Here is a 24737-nt window from a genome sequence, read left to right as displayed (position 1 = left end):
AGTGATGATCACTGTTTCCATTCGAAAATGAGAATAGTTGGACTGGAAGGGTGGTCGCACAGGTCAGAGCTATCATGTTACTTATGCTCTGCTTAATCAGATCAGAGCAATTATTTGCTCAGAAACTATTAGCACTTCCTGGGTAAGTATTTAAAGACCTCTTTAAATGCCCTCCAGGCTTGCAGACACCACAATTAGATATCAAAATACCAAACACCGGTAGACCTGCAGACACAGATGTTGGCCATCAAAATACCTCAACATTCACTGAGGCCAAAGAAGGTGTTTCTATTTTGGAATGTCCCTGTCCCAAAGAAGTTTTCAAATTAATAGGACACTTTTTTCCAGTCAAAAGCAAAGCAAGCAGAAATAAAGCTGGCTTTGCAGCAAACTGCGCAGCGAGTCTACCTTGAGCTAGGGCAACTTGCCTCCTCCCTAGCTACAAGCAAGAATGCTGCCCGGAGGAAGTGGGGTACGCTGGGGCGCCGTGTTCCATATTCTCCACATAGAAACGACACCTCACAGGGAGAAGAAACACACTGGCCGGGACCTGCGTGGCGTGCAGTGCTCCGAAAAAAAGCGCAACTCTTAACATAAGCAGGAAGAGATTCCCCATAACTCCCTAAATGTGTGTGTGATAAATCAGGTCTAAAGAGTCACGGGCTTCTCTGCTACCTCTGCCGTCCCTCGTGTACCTTATGAGGAATGCTCTTTGGGTCCTGGTACTGGAGAACAGACGCTGCCACTTGCCTTCCAGGGCCCAGCAGTCTACAGCTTGTAGGGCGCGGGGGCTGCCCCTGCTCTCCCTCGGCCTCCGCCTCCGCCCGCCGACGGCTCGCGCAGCCGCCCCCCGAGCGCGCTCCCGAGCCCCTAGCCTCGCCCGGCCCCGCTCCCCTCCACGCTAGGAGAACTCGGGATGCTTCCTGCAGATCTAGACTTGGGGTCGTCGACGCTGTGGGTTTCGATTCGGTTTTACTTTACCCTCCTTACTTCCAAATAGGTCTGTTTTTCGCTTTGGGACCTCTGTTGGGGGAAGAAGGTCCGGGGCGCGCCGCGAGCGGCTACAGCGGCAGCAGCCGGGCCGTGCGGCTGCGCGGCGCGCTCCGCCTTGATGGGCGCGCGGCCGCCGCTGCTGCTGCGCGTGCTGTAGAGGCGCGGGGCCACGCCGTCGGCGGGCGGTGCACGCGGAAACTCCTTGAGAGAGCGGCTCAGCGGCTTGGCCTTGCCATGCGCCTGCGCCTGCGCCGCCGCCTCCAGCTTGTAGGCGCTGCTGCTACCCGCCGGCGACGTGGCGCTCTTGGGCAGTGGCTGCAGCGGGTGCTCCGGCCGCTCGGCCTCCATGGCGAAGCTGACGGGCCGCAGGAAGCAGATGTCCAGGCTGGACTCGGAGGAGGCGGGCGAGCAGTTCTCGAAGAGGGCCGGAGCCTGGAACGGCTCCTCGTCGTAGGGCGCGGGCAGCGCGAAGATCTCGCCGCCGTACTCGAACTCTTCGTAGGCCGCGGGCACGAAGCCGCGGGCATCGGGCAGGAGCTCGGCCGGGGCGCGCAGGGAGCGCTCTACGTTGCCCAGCGGCTCGGCCGGAGAGGGCTCGAAGTCCATCTCCGGGATGGCCTGCAGGGGCCCGGCCAGCGCCTTCACGTCCTGCTCGGCCGCGCAGAACTGCGTCGGTGCCAGAAGGCTCTCGGGACGCTCGTGCTTCCTGCCCTCCAGCTCCCAGTCACTGGGCTTCCCGGGCTGCATGCTCTCCATCAGGCTTTGCTGCTGTTGACTTTTCTTCACTGGGGGCATCAGATGGCTTTAGGGGGGAAACAGAGTACAAAAGAGGTGTGCTGACGGCGGGTTAGTGCAGGCCTCTCGCCTGCCCGCGGCCCTCCTGGCCGCCCTCCCAGGCGCCTGCGCATGCCACGTCCCAAGCTCCACAAACTTCCACTAAGGCGCTCCCACGAACCCCCGTCCCCAGGCGGAGAGTGGACAGGGCAGTCCGTCGAGCGGAGACCTGAAGGTATTGTCTGAGCTTCTGGGAAATGGCCTGCGGGCCAGGGACGGGCATCACCCCGCGTGGAAGCCCTGACCCTCCTCACCACCCGCGGTGCTCCAAGGCACACCTTCAACTCTCTTCTCTCCCTTGCTTGCCCTAGCAGAGTCATCCAAAATAATGGAAACTCAACTTTTGTTCGACTTGTGGATCTTCACACTCAGAAACAAATTACGTTCCTAGATAAAGTAAACGTGGCATGATCTTGATAACTTCTGAATGAGGGCATATGGAGTTCACTGTACTCTTCTATGTAAATTTGAAATTTTCATAATAAAATTTTAAAAATATTCGTTGTCACTGTAAAGCATGCTATATAATTCATCTCAAACTTCCACCCACAAAGAATTACCAATATGTAAAAAAAAGCTGTCACTCGATATGCCCAATTTCATGGAGGGTTTTTGGTTTTGGAGTCATGGGTAATGGATAATTTACACAGTTTACAAACTAGGATAGGGTACCAGCAGATGGGATGTCCCGTTGTGCTGGACTTACATTGACAGATGTAAATGGACACTGACCAGAAGTGGTTATTCTGCTAGTTTATGTATTCATATTTTAATTCTACCACAAAAATGCACAAAGACTTTGGGAGGCCGAGGCAGACGGATCACCTGAGGTCAGCAGTTCGAGACCAGCCTGGCCAACATGGTAAAACCCCGTCTCCACTAAAACTACAAAAATTAGCCGGGCATGGTGGCACGTGCCTGTAATCCCAGCTAGTCGGTAGGCTGAGGCAGGAGAATCCCTTGAACCTGGGAAGGTGGAGGTTGCAGTGAGCTGAGATCATGCCATTGTACTTCAGTACCAAAAAAAACAAAAAACAAAAAAAACAAAAAACGCAAATATAAATGCTAAAACCAGTATTTTACTCTAGTGGTCTTAAAATGAAAATTAGGTCTCTCGTTAACATGTGCAAGAGTGAGACAAAATATTGACCTCATTTGAATTCTCTTTTAACTTGGAAGAAAGATTGAGGGTTTTATTTTCCATACGCAGAGTGCAGTGGCAGCCATATTGTTCAATCTGGGTATAATCTCCAGGGGTTTCATATTTTGACTCGATTTGTTACATTTCAAAGATGAAGTTTCATAACTGCCTCAAGAGTTGAAGTGATCCATGAAATAAATATCTACTTTCTGCCTCTCTTCCCACTTTCTACACCTGTCCCTTAACATTAGTGCCTTCCTCTGGGACCCAAGCATTGGGTTGTCTGCTTGGCTGGCACATATAGGCCTGATAGGGAAAGGGGATGGTGGAATCTAGGCTGCCCTGCTAACCCACACAGACTGGCTGGGTCCCAAAGGCATTGACCTTAACCTTCCCACAGCAACAGGTGCTTACGTGACAGCAGGGCCAGAACTGGGAGCAGAAGGGTAGGGTTGCAGCATCTCTTCTGAGTGGATCCCGGTGTCACGGACAACCTCAGGACCTGCAGTGGGGGAAGCATCTTGCCCGGCATTGGCACACTGGGAAGCCAGCCCTTTGTACAGCTTCGCCATGGATGACCTAACAGAATGGAAGTAACGGTTCTCAGGTTGTACGGTGGCAAACTGGCTCTCTGAACACAGATTATGCCAAAAAAGATGGAGAGATGTCTCAGATAAAGTTTGCTGTGAAGGTCTCTATCTCCAGGGGCCTTTGCAAACTAAGTTGCTTTGCTTAATAGGGTGCAAGCTGGCAAGAGTAGGGAAGCTGATTCACTGGCTGAAAAGAACTTGGGGGAAGGGGTTGGGGGTATGGAGAGACATCTTCCATCACAGGAGCCCTGGCTTGGGAGACAGCATCTTTTTCTGGTCTGAAGCTTCCACAGAAATGATTCTGTTTTCCTCCACAGGAGTTAGGATGAAATTGAAGGAAATCCAGGTCATTAGGAAGCTGTGCTGTGGGCTGCTTCTGTTCCTTCCGAAGCTCAGATTCTCCCTAATAAACCCTTCCTATTTCTCCCTAATATAAAACCTATTCGAAATTCCTCTCCCTTATTTGCTTTATTTTTGTCCATATCACATATCACCATCTTATTTATTTGTTCACTGTCCAACTCTAAAAAGGAAGCTCCACATGGCAAAGATTTGGTTGGGGCCATTTTGTTCCTTTCAGTATATTCAGTGCATGGAACAGTGCCTGACACACAATAGGTGCTCAATAAATACTTGTTGAACTGATAAAGAAAACTATGTTGTGGCCTTTTAACTGCAATTTTGAACCAGGCAAGTTTAGAGTCATTGAACTATTTTTGAGGTGGTTAGCAACATGGGATGAGAGTGGGTCTATGTAAGCAGTAGAGTGAAGTGTTATTCTGCTAAAATAATTTCCACCGGGTAGTCAGTGACTTGCTCCTGTAGCCAGTCTGACTAGCTCTTTCTCTCCCCTTCTCTCTTCCCTTCTACCTCCCACCACTGCATTTCAGCTAGTTAACACACAACGTGGTTACTTGTGAAAGACACCCAGAGTAACTGGTCTTTGACCCTCTAGACCGCACCATCAGAACCTTACTTCTTGAGCTTTTTCCGTTTCTGAATAAGCAAATCTTCATTGCACTGAAACAGCAGGGTGTAGTGTGAGATAAATACTCGGAGGCGCTGGACACACACCAGTAGTAGATAATAGTCAGGGTGCTCCTGCTCTGTGAACTTCAGGACGTTCTGGATGGAGGGGAAAAGGAAGCAGCATTGCATAATTAGCAAGAAAATTTGTTTTGTCTCTTCTGCACCTTACCTTGATCTATTGTGGGAGATTGATAGCCATTTAATCAAAACAACGAACATTACACATGGCCCACCTAATTATACGCTGAAAGTATGACCATACACTGGCTGCTTTCTATCATACCAAGGGAAAATAAGTTACTATCGGACCTGTTTGAGTTGAATGTAAACATAAAATAATTTCATCTGAAAAGTCAGAAGCATCTCCTAATTAGACCTCTGAAGTAATAGCGGCATTCTAACAATTACTGTCTATAAGCAGTGCCTTAACTCAAAAGAGCCAGACCAATGTTGACGACGTCAGGCATCAAGGCAGGCGAGGGAGGGGGATGTTTATGATCAAGCCTGGTGGCCCCTCCTGTTACATTCCCCGCTGTACATTCCCCGCTGTGCTGTAGTGGAACATGCATGTGACTGGGATTTGGGAAAGCTAAAATGTATCTAGTACTTCCTATCGCCAGGTAGTAAGCCCTTTACGTATACTATCTCATTTAATTTTTACCTCAACCTGCTTAAATAGGTACTATTATAAACTCCATTTAACAAATAAGGAAATTGAGGTACAAAGAAGGTAAATGATCTTCATCAGGTTACACATCTAGTAAATAATGGAGGCAAGGTTTGAACTCAAGTCAGAGAGTAGAACCAGGTCTTGTTTGCCATATTCTACTATTTGCAAAACCTGGGTTTCAGTCCTAGTTTTTTTTACCTACTAGGTGTGTTAACTTGGGTAAGTTGTTAACTTTTTTGGCCCTGCATTTTCTCATGTAAAATGTGACAACAATAATACCTAATTCATGGGATTGTTGAAAAGATTAAATAAGATCATTATTGTGAGAAAATGCTTTTAGGATCTAAAGCTATATACAATTGAAAGTCTTTTCAGGGCACGGGTGGTGGCTCACACCTGTAATCCCAGCACTTTGGGAGACCAAGGTGGGCAGATCACGAGGTCAGGAGATCGAGGCCATCCTGGCTAACACGGTGAAACCCCGTCCCCACTAAAAATACAAAATTAGCCGGGTGTGGTGGTGGGCGCCTGTAGTCCCAGCTACTTGGGAGGCTGAGGTAGGAAAATGGCGAGAACCTGGGAGGCGGAGCTTGCAGTGAGCCAAGATTGCACCACTGCACTCCAGCCTAGGCAACAGAGCGAGACTCCGTCTCAAAGAAAAAAAAAAAAATACAAAAGTAAGTCAGGCATAATGGCAAGTGCCTATAGTCTCAGCTACTCAGGAGGCCGAGGTGGGAGCATTGCTTGAGCCTGGGAAGTTGAGGATGCAGTGAGCCAAGATCAAGCCAAGATCACACCACTGCACTCCAACCTGGGCAACAGAGCCAGACCCTGTCTCAAAAAAAAAAAAAAAAAGTCTTTTCAATTTTGATACTTTGATACTGGACTACTGGACTACTGGACTACTTCTACCTGAGATTAGTCCCAAGCATTTCTAAGATGCTTTCATTACTTAAGAAGATCAGTCAGCAATTAAACCAGAACAGGTGGGTGGTGGGAAGAAGAGGATCTGGTGGGGGTTAGTGAGCCTCTCTTTCAATTCTTCTTCCTCCAGGATATCACAAGCCCTGCAGGAAAATGGTGTGAAGACATCAGCTCATCATCTTCATGCCTTTTCTGTGACATAAAGCTTAAACATGGCATGGTAGAACCTTGGACCCATGCCAAAAGAAAGTAGTCTTTTGGATAGCAGTTAAGTGAGCAGATTAGATGGATATTTAGATGTCAGGTGGTGGCATTTAGATAGCTGTAAAACCAAAATGGAAAGAACTGAATGAAGTGCTTAGAATCTAGCAGGAGTGGTTATAGAAAGATCCTGGATCAGCTGAGGTGGAAGTTGCTGGTAAGTAAAGACAGAACTTCAGAGGTAAGCATAATGAGCTGAACATTTTTAGAAATAAAGATTTTAGGCTGGGTGCAGTGGCTCACACCTGTAATCCCACCACTTTGGGAGGCTGAGGCGGGCGAATCACTTGAGGTCAGGAGTTCAAGACCAGCATGGCCAACATGGTGAAACCCCATCTCTACTGAAAATACAAAAATTAGCTGGGCATGGTGGCACATGCCTGTAGTCCCAGCTACTCAGGAGGCTGAAGCAGAAGAGTCGCTTGAACCCAGGAGGCAGAGGTTGCAGTGAGCTAAGATCGCACCACTGTACTCCAGCCTGGGTGACACAGCAAGACTCTGTCTCAAAAGGAAAAAAAAAAAGAGAGAGAGAGAGATTTTAGCTCATACCACAGGATATCATGGGTTATGGGGTAATCATAGCAATCGAAGTAAACGCTTCTTAGAAATATTAATGATTCTTGAGGCTTTACAATATTTCTCAGTTGGGAGCCAAAACCAATAATTATTTAGCATGCAAATCAGTTTGGTGGCTTTCCCACCCATGCCTACCTGCAGATGTATCAGATATTCAGGGATGCGCTGGACTATGTGAAAAAACAACGTGTAGATGTCAGATTTAATCTCTTCATCACCCTGAATGAAAAAAAGGTCAGGTCACTCTTCAGTGTTCCTCCATCTGTGGCAGCAGAACCTGAGTCGGTCCCACCAGAGTAGGAAAGGTTTCCTCCCGGAGCATTTTCTTCCCAGAGATTGTCACAGAGCATTGACCTCTCATGGGAGAGGCCACATGTTCAGGGGCATGCCCTAGGAGACAGCTCTTCTCCCATAGGGAGCATATCATATACTTCTTTTGAATCCACCCAAATTTCCAAACTACCCTCTCCTTCCACTCAGCACAGTTGCAGACAGAAGCCGGCACTCAATAACCTCTATTTGAGTTGAATTAATTCATTAAGACTCTCCAGCAAGTAATCATGACAATGGTGTAGTAATAGGCTCTAAGGGAGACTTGGTGCCTCAGAAGAGTGGAAAAGGGAGTGTCATTAGAAACTAGTCAGCTAGCTGCAGAAAACATGCTGTACTTTCTCCGTGTCCCTTCCTTTTCTCTCTCTTCTCTTTCCCAGGTATTTGCTGAAAGCTAACATGGTAGGCATTATACTGGGTTGGGAGTAGTGGGGGGTTGAAGTAGAAACTTAATAAGACAGAGCCTCTCATCTCTTGTGAAATTTGATTAACTCTTAGTGTTGGGGCTTCTGATACTGTTTGTTCCTATTGATCTGAAATAACTAAGCTGTTATACATGTATATGTGCTTACTGAGCACCTAATGCATCATTGCAGTAGCAATACTTCAAGCAACATGACTAGAGCCACCTTATGATCTTATAAACCGACAAAGGATGACTGAAGTTTAATATTCGGATTCACCTCTTCTGAGACTGAAAAAAACCCGCCACATACAGCAGGTGAGCTGCAGCCTGGAGATCTCTGCATAGAACGCCCATTATAGAACTATAGTTTGTCTATAGTTCCAACGGAATGGAACAGAGGGTCAGTAAGGCAGGGAGAGGACCAACACAATGGCACTGATCCACAAGTGAGTTCCTTTAATGCCAGGTAGTAGTATTAGTGGCTGTGTTCGGGCCATTCCCCAGCCTAGAAAGCAGAGTGCATGTGCTGTATTGACTGCATAGATGAGCAACATCATATGATACCACGTGCAGATGAAGGATAGCATATACATGGTGTTAACTCACCTCTTTCAGGACTACAACATGAACCAATGAGATGCACTCAGGCAGGTCCCTTAGGTAGGCAACATAATAATCCAAGAAATTATTCTTTAAAACAAACATAAAAAATGCATGGTAAGAACCTGAAAACAGGATCTATAATATTTTCATAGAGTCATATATGTAAAAGAAGAGTACTTTGCAGAGATTATCTTATTCATTTAATATGTTCTTTATTTTATATATTTTGAGGCTTTAAAAAATTTATCTTAGACCGGGTGCAGTGGCTCACTCCTGTAATCCTAGCACTTTGGGAGGCCAAGGCGGGTGGATTGCCTGAGCTCAGGAGTTTGAGACCAGCCTGGGCAACATGGTGAAACCCCGTCTCTGCTAAAATACAAAAAATTAGCTGGGCATGATGGCGGGTGCCTGTAATCTCAGCTACTTGGGAGGCTGAGGCAGGAGAATTGCTAGAACCGGGGAGGCAGACCTTGCAGTGAGCCGAGATTGCGCCACTGCACTCCAGCCTGGGGGACAGAGCGAGACTCTGTCTAAAAAAAAAAAAAAAAAAATGTATCTTAAAAAAAAATTTTGGTTTTAAGGTAAACATCCCTACTGTTTTGGAATCAAAACTCAGCATCTCCTCCCTAATGAGAGAAAGTGAAATAATAAACCAAGGGAGGAGGGAGGTTCATGTAAGTTGAAAATGTATTTTTTTAGTCATTTAACAATAAAAACATATATTTTATTTTTGTAATTAATTTCATTTCAGTCAATCATCTACATCCAGATGAGGGACTCTGCCCATCCCGCTTCATATCATCCAGATCAGTAGTTCACAACATTTTCTAGTAATTGCATATTTCCACTAATTGCATATTTATCTATGCATTATCCCCTTAGGAAAATCATTCTCAGCTTATAAAGTTATAATAATTCTCAGCAAAAGGAAGAATACTGAACACAAGTAAGTAAAAGTGATATTAGAGGATATTAGTACATTATATCCACTCTAGTCTATAGAAGAAAATAATTTGTAAACTTTGTATTGTTACCCACAGATGAGAATAATTGATACACAAAAATTGATTTCAGGCAAAGTCTGGCTTGCAGACCAATTTTAATTAGCCCACACAATCTTTTAAAAATAAGAAAATTTCCCACAAAACTCTGGATTTCCAGCTTTTCTTAAAATATCAGAAGCTCTGGCAACTCTAGTCCTTTTTGCCTGCATAATGATTGGACAAAGCTAAGTAGCTATTCCTTGTAAAACAACACAGCTGCTCCACTGCAGCTCACACTTCACACCAGTCCATACTGTGTTCACTTCACTCATTGATGCCACTGTCTGGCCCTGTAGGCATTTGAGTTTGCAGCCTCTGGCTTGGATCATGTTTCCTTTGTAGGATATTATAGAGATTGCAAAATTCAAGATAATAGCCACCCATCACATTTAAAAAAAAATCCCCAAGGAATGAAAATTGTGTGTGAAAATACACATGTATAAACAAACTCTCATATGTATATATATGCATGTGTGTGTACATATTTCATGTGTATATATGTACATATATGTGTATATATATACACATGCATATATATATACATGTTTTAATGTACATATACATTTTTTCTTTTTTTAATTTAATAGAGACAGGGTCTTGCTGTATTGCTCAGGCTAGTTTTGAAGTCCTGGGTTCAAACAATTCCCCTGCCTCAGCCTCCCAAAGTGTTGGGATTACAGGCATGAGCCACTACACCCAGCCCACAAATATATATACATACATTTATATAAACACAAACACACACACAATACATACACACATCCACATGCATACTCGATGGAGGCAGTTATAGTACAGTGGAAAGTTATGAACTAGAAGTCAGAAGACCTAACCTAAGGTTCTGAAAGTCACTCATCTCCAACTACCTAGCTAGCGGGGTGATTTCAGCAAGGTTTTTATATCTCTCTGAATCATTCCATGATCTGTATGTAGAATGAGAAAGTTAGACTAGATCTCAGTGTTTCTTCTAGCTCTGAAATTCATTGCTTCTAGATTCTCTATTAAGAGAAGTAGACAAATGAGACACAAATCCATATAAGTAAAATGTATGAAGGGGTGGAAAAAACCTTACCTCATCATTTGTTAACTTAAGGAATAAATCTCCAAGAACGCCTTGGCGTGGCCACTTCAGGACCCTTTCCTGCAGTGCGTGAAGCAGATCCAGGTGCTGCTGGACGAGATACCGTAAAGAGCCAGGGAAGAGGCTTGAAACAGAATAGAGACGGAATCACACAAACCAGGTGTGGAGAAGAAAGGACCCTACAAAAATACATGCAGCAGGGCCCATTCTCCCGGCCATCCAACATACTCTGAGTCACAGGCCTGCATTTAGGATTTTTAAAAGTTTTTCATTGCACACCTAATAGCAGATATCCTGACTACAAAAAAACAAAACAAAACAAAACAAAACAAAAAAACCCTTTACTAATGGCTTCTATACAAATGTGTATTGAACTAATAAAGAGGCCTGGCATGCCACACCTGTAATCCCAGCACTTTGGGAGTTGGGCGGATCACCTGAGGTCAGGAGTTTGAGACCAGCCTGGCCAACGTGGCAAAACCCTGTCTCTACTAAAAATACAAAAATTAGCTGGGCATGGTGGCATGCACCTGTAATTCCAGTTACTTGGGAGGCTAAGGCAGGAGAATCACTTGAATCCGGGAGGTACCAGTTGCAGTGAGCTGAGATCACGCCACTTCACCCCAGCCTGGGTGACAAAGCGAGACTCTGTCTCAAAAATAAATAAATAAATAAATAAATAAATAAAATAAAATACAAATAAATAAAGAGCACATCACTTGAAAGACCTTTTTACATGCTCATTTAAATGACACTCAGTGGAAATTCTAATGGATACCTTTTTCCATGTTTTAGAGCTATTCCTATTTGATGTGCAAAATAGTCTATTCTAATTAGTGTTGTAGAAGCAGCACTCAGGTGGCATCTATGTGACTATTCTCAGTTACCAGTAGGAGACTGCTATTTAGGTAAGTAGGAAAATTTGTTTAAAGTTGGCAACTAAAAAGCTCAGGGAGTTGTAGGGTATGAGAGGGTTTCTTTTTTCCTTTTCTTCAATTTCTAAGAGGAATACAGGGCCAGGACAGAGTCTTGTCTGAGTAGGCTATTAATACAGTTTCGATGTGTGTCCCCGCCCAACTCTCATACTGAAATGTAATCCCCAGTGTTGGAAGTGGGGCTTGGTGAGAGGTGATTGTATCATGAGGGAGAATTTCTCATGAATGGTTTAGCACCATCCCTTTTGGTACTGTCCTACCAAGTGATAATGATAGTGAGTGAGTTCTCATGAAATCTGACTGTTTAAAAGTGTTTAGTGCCTCCCGTCTCTCTGTCTTGCTCCTGCTCTGGCCATGTGACATGCCTGCTTCCCCTTCGCTTTCCACCATGATTGTAAGTTTCCTGAGGCCTCCCCAGAGGCTGAGCAGATGCCAGCATCATGCTTCCTGTACAGCCTGCAGAACCATGATCCAATTAAACCTCTTTACTTTATAAATTACCCAGTCTCAGGTATTCTTTATAGCAATGTGAAAACAGCCTAACACAGCTACTGACCAGGCCTGGCCTGCTACTCCCTGAATTTTTCAAAGCACCTTTCCTATCTTTCCATCCCTCTCTCCTCCATCTTGCAATGTACCTCCTTTTTTTTTTTTTCAGAAGTGATGAAGGGAAGAAGGGAGATGTCAGAGAAGGGTGGGGTGGAGAGGACAGATAGAGAATCATGGGAGGAAGAGGAAGGGGGACTAGCTGGGTAAGAGTGAGGTGATTAGAGGCCTATAGGAAAGAGGAAGAAAAAAACAAAAAGAAGCAGAGTTTTTCTGGGTTACAGCAAGGATTGGAGCTCTAACTTGGTGATTTAAGGTAGGTTCCTTTATGCTTTCAGCACCGCAAGTTTAACAAACAGGAAAGAGATGGTCTGGTTGTTCTGAACTTACTTGAATATTTCCCCATGGTCAAATGAGAGTAAACTGCTGGACAACTGGGGTGCTTTCCCAAGAAGCAAACCTTTGTTGGAACAATAGGAAGGACGCCAGATCGAAAGGAGGTTTTTTCCAACTCATTTCCAAGCCAAGCAAAGTGACCCCTGTGACTGTAGCTCAGAGGAGACACACTAACATGAGAATAGGGTACTTAGCCCCCAGTGAACGGATACGAGGAAGCCTTCCACTCCCATCTTCCACTCCCTCCACCTCCTGTGCCTGGAGCCCCCACATGTGCAAAGGAGGAGAGGCCTCCTGACCTGAGCACTTACAATGGAACAGTGGGCTTAGGAGATCAAAGAAATCCCTGTCCAGATCAGAGGGGAATTTGGAGGGGTGGCTAGGAGATATACTGACTGGGAGAAGACCATAAACCTGATGGAGAAAAGCACAACTGATTGTACTGAAAGAGTAAAATGCTGCACCAGCCAAAGGTCTAGGTGCAAAAGATTTCTTCCTACCCAGTGGTTGTAAATGACTTTGTGTAATAGTCCTGGTGTGACCCTGGAAGATACTAGGGCACCATGGGAAGATCTGACTTTGTGATGAATTGTCCATATATGTAGATAATATGTCTTGGATTATTGATTTCCTTTTTCTTTCCTTCATTCGCCTCCCTCCCTTTCTTCATCCCTTCTTCTCTCCCTCCCTCCCTCTCTGCTTCCCTTTCTTCCTTCCTTCTCCCTTTCTTTCTAGAGTGCTGCATTCTGCTACACTGTGGTCAGTGTACTTGGAGAATGGCAGAGCTGGTACCAATCTCCTCCTGGACTGCCCACCGGGATGATCGTTTGAGATTTCAGGGTGGGGTCGGAGAAGGCTAAGGCCCCCATCAAGTACTGTGGAAGCACATAAAATTACATGAAAAACAATGACCTACAGTGGGTTCTGTATGAAATATTGAAAACGGGCTTTAAACCTTTTAAACAAATTTAACAAGGGTATTATTTGAAATTAGGGAGGAGTGTGAAATCAGAAGACAGAGAGCAAAGGGAGAAAGATGGCAAGAAGTCCAGCCACACTTCACCTGTTTCACTCTTTTGCCTGGCGCCAGACCTGACGCCCAGAAGCAACTTTTTCATGAAGACAAAGTATTCAGAGCTCAGCTTTTTTTTTTCTATTCCTTACTGGGGATGAAATTATGGCAACATGAGTAGTTTATTATTTCTAAAATCTTTAAAGTTTTTATCTCCTAACAACATAGTACTTAATCAATGAGGGAAATACACTAAAAGCAAGAAAGAAAAATCCAGTTATAGTTTCAGGTTAATAACTCAGCTTTTGCCAGCCCAGAATGAGGCCAAAATAACTCCTGAGCTTGGCAGTAGCAGGTTCCCGCCACCTTGGAGGGGCATGGTCATTAAACATGTGCCACCTGGTGGTGATCTGTAGCACGAAGCTTGTTGTGCTCTTGGTGGACATAGCACTGGAGTTTAGTTTACAAGGTTAATCGACAATCCTGCTGAGCTGATCACTGCCCCTTCCGTAAGTGTTCAGACAGAACTGTGATCCTGAGGCTGTGACTCTAACTAGGCGAGTCGGAGTCAAAAAAGCCCAGAGCTCCAACTTCTGTGATCCTTCGACAAATGACAGCCTGGGCAACAGAGTGAGACACCGTCTTTATAATAAACTGAAAAATTAGCTGGGCATGGTGGCTCATGCCTGTAATCCCAGCTGGGGATGCTGAGGCAGGAGGATCACTTGAGCCCAGAGGTTTGAGGCTGCAGTGAGCTGTGATTGGGCTGCTGCACCCTTCTCCAGCCTGGGCGACAGACAGAGACCCTGTCTCTAAACAAAACAAACAAATGAACCATAGCCCTCAAGTTCTGCCCAGGTTTTAGCCAGCAGCATGTGCCCCTGCAACTTCCAGCCCTTTCAGCCAGGGGCAGGGCTGGCTTCAAACAGGCTGAGGAAGCTCTTGAGTGACTCACTTTGTTTTAGGAAAAACCTAAGGTTTTATTTAATAGGTTGGAGAAGATGTGGCCACCTCAGGCTTGAGTGTCAAGTTGTACTTGCAGTGGGGGTTATTTGCATCCCAGGTTACTTTCCAATTGGGGTAAAATGCTGAAGGCTTGTGGCTTGTGATGGGAAAATTAGTAAATGTTAATATACTTCTTTTCATCTTTGCATGGAGAAAAATGCCAGTAGAGAAAAGGAACAATCTCATTCTGCTTTGCATTTCCTTCAGCTGGTTTATTTAAAGTACACACAGAGGCTAGACACAGTGGCTCACACCTGTAATCCCAGCACTTTGAGAGGCCGAGGTGGACAGATCACTTGAGGTCAGGAGTTTGAGACCAGCCTGACCAAAATGGCGAAACCTCGTCTCTACTAAAAATATAAAAATGACCTGGGCATGGTGGTGTGTGCCTGTAATCTCAGCTACTCAGGAGGCTGAGGCAGGAGAATCACTTGAACCCGGAAAGAGGAGGTTACAGTGAGCCGAGTTCACACCACTGTACTCCAGCCTGGGCAACAGAGTGAGATCCTGTCTCAAAAAAATAAAGAAAGAAATAAAGTACACACAAAGGTTTCAGAAAAGCTTTTAAAAAAGAAGAAAGATAATGAGTGGAGGAGAATAATGAAAATTTAACCCTAAAATAGAAAAACGGCAGCACCACCAAGCTCAGAACCAGAGACTTCATATTCAGTACTAACAAAGAGTGTGCGGTTGAAGCTTTTCTCTGCTTGGTCCATGCAAAGAAAAAAGAGGGTTAGCCTAGCAAATAACTACCATGAATAGCATTATTGCAGGTGTCTTGAAGTAACTACGATCTCACTTTCATAGAGGATTGTATGATAGCTTTAATTTTTTAATCTTGTAGGATTTGAGGGAGAGATCTACTCTTTCCTCCCAGTGATGGGTCATAAGAGAACATCTTAGAAAAATAGGAAGTGGCAGCAAGTCAACAAGGGCCCTCTCTTTTATCTACCCAAATCTTCTGCAGGGTCTGGTCTCTCCCCTACGACTTCCCGCCTGCTGGAGGCTTGCAACAAGGGCTAGACAAACATATCTAGCAGTCCTACTTAACAAATCAACTGAGATCTGAAGTGAACACTTCCAGGCTGTGCAAGAGGGAGGACTGAGTTTTGAAATAGGAAGAGACAACTCTATGCTTCTGGCTCTCTGAGAAACTTTATATACTGCTGTTAAGGCGGTGGCCTTGGGGAAGTGGTATCATGTATAAGAGCACACAATACAGGGTCCGGCAGGCCTGCGTTTGAATCCCGGCACTCATTGGCTCCGCAGCTTTAAGCTTCTCTGGGCTTTAGTTCCTTCATCTGTAAGGTAGGGGTCACGGGGTTCTGCTGAACATTTCGGGAAGTTATAAATCAAGTGCCTAGCAGAGCAGCTGCTTACTACTCCCTTCCACAGTAAACAGTTCTTTCTCTTTTCCCCGCCTGACCCCGCCTCCCCAGATTTTCAGACTAAGAAGAGATGCTGCTGGCTTAGAATCTTCTATGTGGAAGCAAAGCCACACCAAAGGGTACACCGCCTTTAGATTTCATTACCGTAAACTGAGTAGGTCTTTGGCAACATCAAGACAGCTGGAGCCTATAGAGACTGCCAGAGGCCTGCAGCGCAGCTGGGAGGATCAAGGAGGGGGAATTGGAAGGGCCAGATGGGGAAGGAAGGACTGCTGAGAATCTGGGCAGCGTCTTAGAGGTGAGGCCCAGTCCAGATGGTCACAGCTTTAGCTGGGTCACCTTAGCCTTTCTGTTCTTGTTGCTCTGTATTTTGTTTACCTCGGTTTTGTAGTAAAATAATTCTTGAAAATAGTCAAGCCACTTGTGGGTTTGTCAGGGAGTAGTGGCTCACTCGGTCATTTAGGTAGGAGGGGCAGCAGTGTGTTTTGAGTGTATTGTTGGCAGCCACCAAGTCAAATAGATTTGGGAGGATGGTAAGGAGCAGGAAAATATAATTAAGGGCTTCCCTGGGTAGATTCAGAATTTATGAACCACCAGTGTATATTACCCGATGGAATATTTAAAGTAATAATGCCACATATGTCCATAGTAGTCCATAATCCAGACCTTCCATTCTTTTGGATTGGCCTTTTCCTCAATTTTTCTGGATTATTATATATTCATTACATTCATCTTTTTCACCAAGTCTTACTTTCCTCCTTCCTGCTTTCTCCCAATAGAGAGGGAAACAGAAAAAAGTCTAAAGACTATGAACAGATATAGGTGGAGTGTTGTGACAGTGGGAAAGCGTGCTGTTACAACAGGTGGCAGACCCTATGAGCACACACACACACACACACACACCCATGCCTTACCCAGTACTGCAAGATCACCCACACAAATGATAAGGCCCAGGTCCAGAGTTACGTCAGCCCTGTGTCATTTCTCTAATGGCCACTGAGTGCTTCGGTTTGCCATTCACTCTCTTGTGCTTCTAAGAGACCTGTGACCCATGGGGACTCCATGCAGATGGCAACAGAGACCAATGCCTCCCTCAGTGTAGCATTTGTTCCCCCTTTAAGTTTTTAAAAGACATGTTACAGACACTGAAGGCCCAGGAGACTATAATCATTTTCTTACCTTGATGAAAATCTAAGTTTAAGACTTGCCAGGGGTTCCCTGTTGCGATGACCTAAATGTGTCCCCCAAAATCCATGTGCTGGAAACAACCCCCAATGCAACAGTCGTGAGAGCTCCGCCCCGTGAATGGATTACGTTGGGGTCGTGAGAGCTCCGCCCCGTGAATGGATTACGTTGGGGTCGTGAGAGCTCCGCCCCGTGAATGGATTACGTTTAGGTCGTGAAAGCTCCGCCCTGTGAATGGATTATTGCCACTACAAAAGGGGCCTGAGGGAGTGGGTTCTCCTGCTCTCTCCTACTCTTCTGCCATGTGAGGCTGCAATGTTCCTCCTCTCTGGAGGACACAACAACAAAGTGCCATCTTGGAACCAGAGATTGAATCTGCCAGCGCCTCGATCTTAGACTTCCCAGTCTACAGAACTGTGAGAGAAGAAATTTCATTATAACTTATCCAGTTATGATATTCTCTCATAGCAGCACAAAGTGAACCGAGACACCTGCCATCACTGCCTCTTGTCTTTTCAAAGACTGTTTCTGGAACTCTTTATAGGCCCCAGAAATCCCAAAGTGGAAACAATAAACCACTTACCTTAAATCCTAATCAATCTGAAAAGCAAAGGCAATGAGTGCATGGATACCTTCTCTCTTTGGAATTCCTCTTTCCATCTGACCCCTGGAATGTGGCTTTTATCTTCAAGATCAGAGAGATGTTAATGACATATTTTCTTTCAGATTCAAGCAGTTCCAGGGCCACAGTCTGTCTTTTAGCTTTAGAAACAAACCAAAGAAGGACTTGATATTAACCATTTCTTCCTAAAATCCCATTAAATGCAAGCAATAATAGCGATAAAAGGATATTGAAAACAATAAAAAAAAAAACCATCTGCAAGTTTTTGAAAGGTAGAAAGCAGAATGGAGGCACCATAATTCATTCAGCAGAGCAAAGGGCACAAAGTCTTGGTGTCCCCATCTGCAGCTGGAAAATCTGCTGAGAAGCATCTGGAAAGCTCAAGGATTGGAGACACCAGGGGCAATATAGATAGTGCAAATAAGTGGCAATGCTGAAAGCAGGAGCAATCATTGAAAGTCTACATATGGGGCAATTGAACCTCCAGATCCTCACCCCCATACCAGATGGCTTCCTCACTTCCTCTCCACGGCAAACAAGAAAAATGAAACTAGACAAGCCCTGGTTTCTGGGATCTGGGCTAAAGACTTACGACATAGTAGAGTTCAGATGCTAAAATGAAAACAAAGGGACTCAGGGAAGGCTTCATACTGAACAGCGAGACTTCCCTCAGCCTCCTTCCCCTGTAGATCCCAGAGTGCCAGCAGCAGCCAGGTTTAAACTCTTCAGGCAGGAGATTGGAGGGTCTTCCACTTGAGAAACTGAGCTGCCCAAGGAAAAAAGATCCACAGACACTGATATAAAGAGGTCAGCTATCAGCCAGGCACGGTGGCTCACCCGTGTAATCCTAGCACTTTGGGAGGCCGAGGGGGGTAGATCACCTGAGGTCAGGAGTTCAAGACCAGCCTGGCTAACATGGTGAAACCCCATCTCTACTAAAAATACAAAAATTAACCGGACGTGGTGGCACATGCCTGTAATCCCAACTACTCAGGAGGTTGAGGCGGGAGGACTGCTTGAACCCAGGAGGTGGAGGTTGCAGTGAGCTGAGATCACGCCCTTGCACTCCAGCCTGGGCTACAGAGCAAGACTCTGTCTCAAAAAAGAAAAAGAGGTCAACTATCAAAAGTTAATTTGCCATCTGATTAGCCTATCCATAATGAAGCCCACTGATTGACAAGCTTGGCCAATACAAAATTTCCAGAGTTTTTCTAAGAGCTCTTTCTTACATATATTTAGCTAAGAATGCTCACACTTTTGAATAAAGCTTATACCATAAAAGAATGAGAAGAAAAAAGCATATACACACATATTTTTTTATAAGGAGGGAGGACCCTGAAGAAACAGAGACAATGCAGGATACAAAAGAATAAAAATTTTTAATCTTACAATTCATATTCTCAAAGGAATATAAGAAATATATTCCAGTCATTTAACAATTGCAGGATACTATTTTTAAAAAGAGAGGCTAATTTTTAAAAAGGAGAAACTTTTAAACATTGCTTAAAAGATAGAAAAAATTAAAAGGGTAGAAGATGAAGTAAAATAAATCTCCCTTTCTTAAAAAATAAAAATGATAAGAGGGGCCAGGAGCGGCGACTCACGCCTATAATCCCAGCACTTTGGGAGGCCGAGATGAGTGGATCACAAGGTCAAGAGATCGAGACTTGCCAACATGGTGAAACCCCGTCTTTACTAAAAACACAAAAATTAGCTGGGCGTAGTGGCGTGTGCCTGTTGTCCAGCTACTCAGGGGGCTGAGGCAGGAGAATAGTTTGAACCTGGGAGGCAGAGGTGGCAGTGAGTTGAGATCGTGCCACTACAGTCCTCCTAGGCGTGACAGAGCAAGACTCCATCTCAAAAAAGAAAAGAAAAGAAAAAAAAAGATAAGAAAGAGGTGTATTGAAGAAAAAGAGAAGAGCAAAAGATGGCAGTTGAGAAATCAATCCAAGAGGTCCAACATCAAATTAGTAGAAGTTTCAGAGAAAAGAAAGAAAATGGATGAGAAGATATTATCAAATTAATAACAGGAAAAAAAAAATTCCCAGGACATGTATTTCCAGAGAAAAGGACCCTTGTGCCCAGCAAAATTAATGAAAAAGACTCACATCATTATAAGGCACATTACATCACTGTGAAACTTTAGCACACCACGAACAAAAAGAAGATCCTAAAAGTTACCAGATAGAAAAATCAGGTAACGGGCTGGGCATGGTAGCTCACGCCTGTAATCCCAGCACTTTGGGAGGCCGAGGCGGGTGGATCACGAGGTCAGGAGTTCAAGACCAGCCTGCCCAACATGGTGAAACCCCGTCTCTACTAAAACTACAAAAATTAGCCAGGTGTGGTGGTGGGCGGCTGTAGTCCCAGCTACTCGGGAGGCTGAGGCAAGCGAATCACTTGAACCTGGCAGCCAGATGTTGCAATGAGCTGAGATCACTGCACTCTAGCCTGGGTGACAGTGGGAGACTCCATCTCAGAAAGAAAAAAAAAAAAAAGAAAGAAAAAGAAAAATTAGGTAACATACAAAAAACTGAGTATCAGAATGGTACTGGACTTCCTAATAGCAAAATTAGAAGGTAGAGGACAGTGGAACAATTGCTTCAAAATCATGAGGAAAAAAGATGTCATATTTGGCCAAATTATTAATCAACTATGTAAAAACATTTTTGCAAAATTATGACAGCAAGAGAAATCTGACATAGCTGACTCCATCTTGCTTCTAACTTCAAGCTGCCCTTGTACATTCCTGAGCATAGGCTGAGATTTTGGGAGCAATTTAGTTCATAATTCAACTTAAAGCAAGGATGCTAATAGCCTTTCCCAAAACTAACCCCATGCCCTCCAATTTGGTACCCAAACTAGCTTTGAAAAACTAATGAAAGGTCAGAAGGTTAAGATTATGAATTATAAATTCATATTATGAATTACACTGAGATGTAAGCATAGTTAAATGATAATCAGCCATTGTTCTGGAGGTCACAAGATTTATAACTTCCCTAGTTATTCCTATAGATAACATCACTACTGTAGAACCTAAGATTGGTCTTTTGAGACATTTTTCCAGACTTTTCCATTTCTGGAAGCTGACTGATTCCACCTGGACCCACAACCCATAACTCAACCAGTCCTGTGGCCCTCACCCAGAGGCTGACTCAGCATATGAGGACCACATCCCTGTGATTTCATCTGCAATCAATCAACAGCACCCATTCCATAACCCCCTGCCCAGCGAATTATCCTTAAAAAAACTCCAGTCTCTGAATTTTCAGGGAGATTGATTTGAATAATAAACTCCAGTCTGCTGCGTAGCTTGCTGTATGTTTATTCAACTCTTTCTCAATTGCAATACAGCAGTTGCAGTAAGTCAGCTCCACCTGCACAGCAAGCTGGTAAGAAGGACCTGCCAAGTGATTACATATGCAGAAGCTACTGGATGATGTGTTCCACCAAAACCGGAAGTAAACCAAGAAACCAAGGATACAGAAGATGAAAAAAATCAATAACAGCAACACAGAAACAGAAATCGAACAGAGGAGAAATATAAAGGGAATTCTTAAGAAGACTGGAAAGTCCCAGGATGATGGCAGTACATTGGGCCAAAGCAGAATAGGATGACGGAGGCAAATGCTCTTTTAAAAAAAAAAAAGATGGCTGGGCATAGTGACTTGTGCCTGTAGTGCCAGCTACTTGGGAGGCTGAGGCAGGTGGATCACTTGAGCCCAGGATGTTGAGGCCAGCTTGGGCAACAAAGGGAAACCCCCACCTCGTAAAAACTAAATGGATAAAAATAAATTAAAAACTAAAAGCATTGATGATGTAAATAGTAAAGTTTCTGTTATATTGCTAAGAAAAATTCAAGATCTATATAAATGAAGAGATATACCATGTTCTTCAAATGGAAGACTCAATACTGTCAAGACGTCAATTACCTGATAATTGGAATTTTTAAAAAGAGAGTCTAAAATTAGATACCCATATAAGACCACTTGACTTTCTGCATGCAACAATGGGAAACAGAAGGTATTTTCAATTAATGGTGCTGAAACAACTGGATAGCCATCGGGGAAAAAAAAAATGAACCTGGAGCCCTTTCTCACACTGTACATCAAAATTTATTCATGATAAGTCATGGATCTAAATGTTAAAGCTAAAACTATAAAGATTTTAGAAGAAAGCATACCAGAGTATCTTCACAACTGTGAAATAGCAAATATTTCCTAGAAAGACAAGAAAGTCACGAGCTATTTTAAGAGTTTAAAATTGACAGCTGGGTGCAGTGGTGCACACCTGTCGTCCTAGCTACTTGGGAGGCCGAGAAGGAAGAATCACGTGAGCCCAGGAGATCAAGGCTGAAGTGAGCTATGATCATGCCACTGCACTCCAGCCTGGGCAACAAGCAAGACCTTGCCTCAAAAAAAGTTGGGCAATGGACTTACTTAGGCACTTTATAAAAGAAGATATATGAATAGCCAATAAGCATACAAAAACATACTTAATACCAGTAATCACCAGGCAAATGCAAATTAAAACTACAGTGTGATACCAGCACACCTCCCTGAGAATGGCTAACATGGAAAAGATTAAACATCCTTCCAGAGTATTGGAAAGTATGTGAAGTAACTGGGCTCTCATACATTGCTAGTGGGAGTATTAGCCAACTGCTTTAGGAAACTGCTTGGCATTTTCTTTTAAAGGTAAACATAATCATAACCTACAACCCAAAGATTTCACTCCTAGTTATACACCCAAGAGAAATGAGGGCATATATCCACCCGCTAAAAAAAAAAAAATTTGTACAAGAATATTCATAGCTGGCTAGGCATGGTGGCTTACGCCTGTAATCCCAGCACTTTGGGAGGCCAAGGCAGGCAGATCACTTGATATCAGGATTTCGAGACTAGCCTGGCCAACACAGTGAAACCCTGTCTCTATTAAAAATACAAAAATTAGCCAGATGCACTGGTGCATGCCTGTAATCCCAGCTACTCAGGAGGCTGAAGCAGGAGAATCACTTGAGCCCAGAAGGCAGAGGTTGCAGGAAGCTGAGATCATGACATTGCACTCCAGCCTCAGTGAAAGAGCAAGACTCTGTCTCAAAAAAAAAAATGTCCATCAACAGGAGAATGGATTTTTAAAAATGTGATAAATTCATTCAATGTGATTAATAAAAAGGAATGAATTGTGTGCAAAAATATGCATAAATCTTTTTTTAAAAAACATTATGTTGGGAGAAAGAGGCCAGACACAAAAGAGTACACACCATATTATTCCATTTACATGAAGTTTAAGAACAGACAAAACTAATTTGTAGTACTAGAAGTCACAATAGTGGTTCTTTGGGTGGATATTGACTGGCAAAGTGCATGAAATAACTTTCTCAGATTCTTTCATGCACAGAAATATGTATATCTTGATCTGGGTGGTGATCACAGGGGATAGACACATGTAAAATGTCTATTAGCTTAAATGTAAGCTCTGTGAATTTTACTCTATGTAAATTCACCTTCAATAAAGTATTAGTAAAAAAAAAATAGTGTCAAACTGTTTTTCTTTTTTTTTTGAGATAGGGTCTTGTTCTGTTGCCTAGGCTGGAGTGCAATGGCGCTATCATAGCTCAATGCAGCCTCGACCGCCTGAGCTCAAGTGATCCTCCTACCTTGGACTCCCACGTAGCAGGCACCACAGGCACATACCAGGAGGCCCAGCTAATTTGTTTTTTTATTTTTTGTAGAGACAGGGGTCTCACTATGTTGCCCAGGCTGGCTCCAACTCCTGAGCCCAACAGATCCTCCCACCCTGTCCTCCCAAAATGCTGGGATTACAGGTGTGAACCACCATGCCTGGCTAAACATATTTTAAAAACATAGAAGCACAGGAGGACTGCGTACCCAGCCTGAGCCTGCCATTCTCCCTCCCCCATGTCCCCCAAAAGAAAACATGGAAGCAAGTACCAGAAAAAACTGTCAAAAGAGTTTAAAATTGTTGGCGCTCTTCTTCATAACAAACCTTTTAATACTATTTGACTTTTCATGTATTTGATTTAAAAAATTCAAAATAATTTTAAAAAATTACCTCCCCCAAAATGCCAGGGGGAAATGCCATTGTCTGACACAGTAAGTGTTCAGCAATGATTTGTGATACGAAGGGAAGGAAGGAGGGAAAAAGGAGGGAGGACAGGTTCTCTTGCAGTGTGTGATATTTTGGTGGTAGACTGTTGATGAAAGGCTTGCTTCTAGAAGATTCTACATCACTGGCTAAGTAGTTCTGCCTTCTTCTCCACCAATCTTATGCCTTTTTCCCCCCCATAGCACTCCGTTACTAAGTGTCTTGAACACGCAGAATCAAGGTGGTAGTCACTGGCCCTGTGACCTCTAATGAGTCCCTTTACCTCTATAGGCTTTAGCTCATCTGAAAAGGAAACCAGGAATTCGGTGGCCTCATGTGTCCACTGAATCTGAACTGCAAGGATTCTCACCTTTGAGTTCAAAGCTCTGGTACATCCCGTTCTTTAAACTATCAGCCTGCATTCCCCCTTGGAACTTACCAGCTAAGGAGGTTTCACATAAAACGTTTTCCAAGGAGCTGTGTCTACCCTGGCCAGCCTCCTTGAGTTTATCTGGGTGGTCTTTCGTGACGTATTCTTCACCCCATTCTTTACCATCCTTAGGCTGCCTCCACATGCCAGATGGGAGATGGCCCTTGGACTGAATATCAGCCGAGAGGCAAGACTTGAGGTTTTCTTCTGCTTCTGGAGTTGTTGGGTTCACTCCTGTGGGGTGGGGGGCAGGGAAACAAACAAAAGTGCTATCAAAATCTTTTTTAAAAATATGTTTGTTACCACTTTGGGAGGCCGAGGCAGGCGGATCACGAAGTCAGGAGATCGAGACCATCCTGGCTAACATGGTGAAACCCTGTCTCTACTAAAACTACAAAAAATTAGCTGGGCATGGTGGCGGGTGCCTGTAATCCCAGCTACTCAGGCTGAGGCAGGAGAATGGCTTGAACTTGGGAGGCAGAGGATGCAGTGAGCCGAGATTGTGCCACTGCACTCCAGCCTGGGTGACAGAGTGGGACTCTGTCTCAAAAAAAAAAAAAAAAAAAAAAAAGTTACTCTTTTTTTTTCTTTTTTGAGATGTTGTTTCACTTTTGTTGCCCAGGCTGGAG

General features: G+C 44.2%; 1 protein-coding gene and 1 long non-coding RNA gene across 17 annotated transcripts in view; one reads left to right on the top strand and one right to left on the bottom strand.

The window, feature by feature from the left end:
• The window catches only part of ARHGEF33 (Rho guanine nucleotide exchange factor 33), a 134006-nt gene that overhangs the window by 60764 nt on the left and 48505 nt on the right, over positions 1-24737 (bottom strand). For 13 of the 15 annotated variants that reach the window (XR_002516614.2, XM_009184033.3, XM_009184044.3 and 10 more), the window contains 8 exons: positions 24118-24342; positions 17581-17710; positions 10473-10605; positions 8361-8444; positions 7154-7237; positions 4535-4683; positions 3383-3547; positions 982-1795 (listed from right to left, as the gene is read on the bottom strand). Coding sequence is in view for 14 of the 15 variants with exons in the window: in XM_009184033.3 (XP_009182297.1) it covers positions 982-1795; positions 3383-3547; positions 4535-4683; positions 7154-7237; positions 8361-8444; positions 10473-10605; positions 17581-17710; positions 24118-24342 (1784 nt within the window). In the remaining variant the exon portion in view is untranslated. The remainder of the gene's footprint in view (positions 1-981; positions 1796-3382; positions 3548-4534; positions 4684-7153; positions 7238-8360; positions 8445-10472; positions 10606-17580; positions 17711-24117; positions 24343-24737) is intronic. The other 2 variants (XM_009184034.3, XM_009184041.3) reach the window with 1 other exon arrangement.
• Positions 7798-24296, top strand: LOC103876875. 2 transcript variants are annotated; one of them, XR_001894034.3, is made up of 4 exons: positions 7798-8200; positions 9240-9303; positions 11277-11389; positions 13094-13179. It is a non-coding gene; the product is annotated as an uncharacterized LOC103876875 (long non-coding RNA). The 2 variants fall into 2 exon arrangements; XR_002516615.2 differs by lacking the exons at positions 11277-11389; positions 13094-13179 and adding an exon at positions 24241-24296.

The sequence above is a fragment of the Papio anubis genome, chromosome 14 (assembly GCF_008728515.1).
Source record: "Papio anubis isolate 15944 chromosome 14, Panubis1.0, whole genome shotgun sequence".
In the NCBI taxonomy this organism is placed as follows: Eukaryota; Metazoa; Chordata; class Mammalia; order Primates; family Cercopithecidae; genus Papio; species Papio anubis.
Note: the sequence above shows the minus strand (reverse complement) of the source record. Positions and strands in the feature narration are given on the sequence as shown.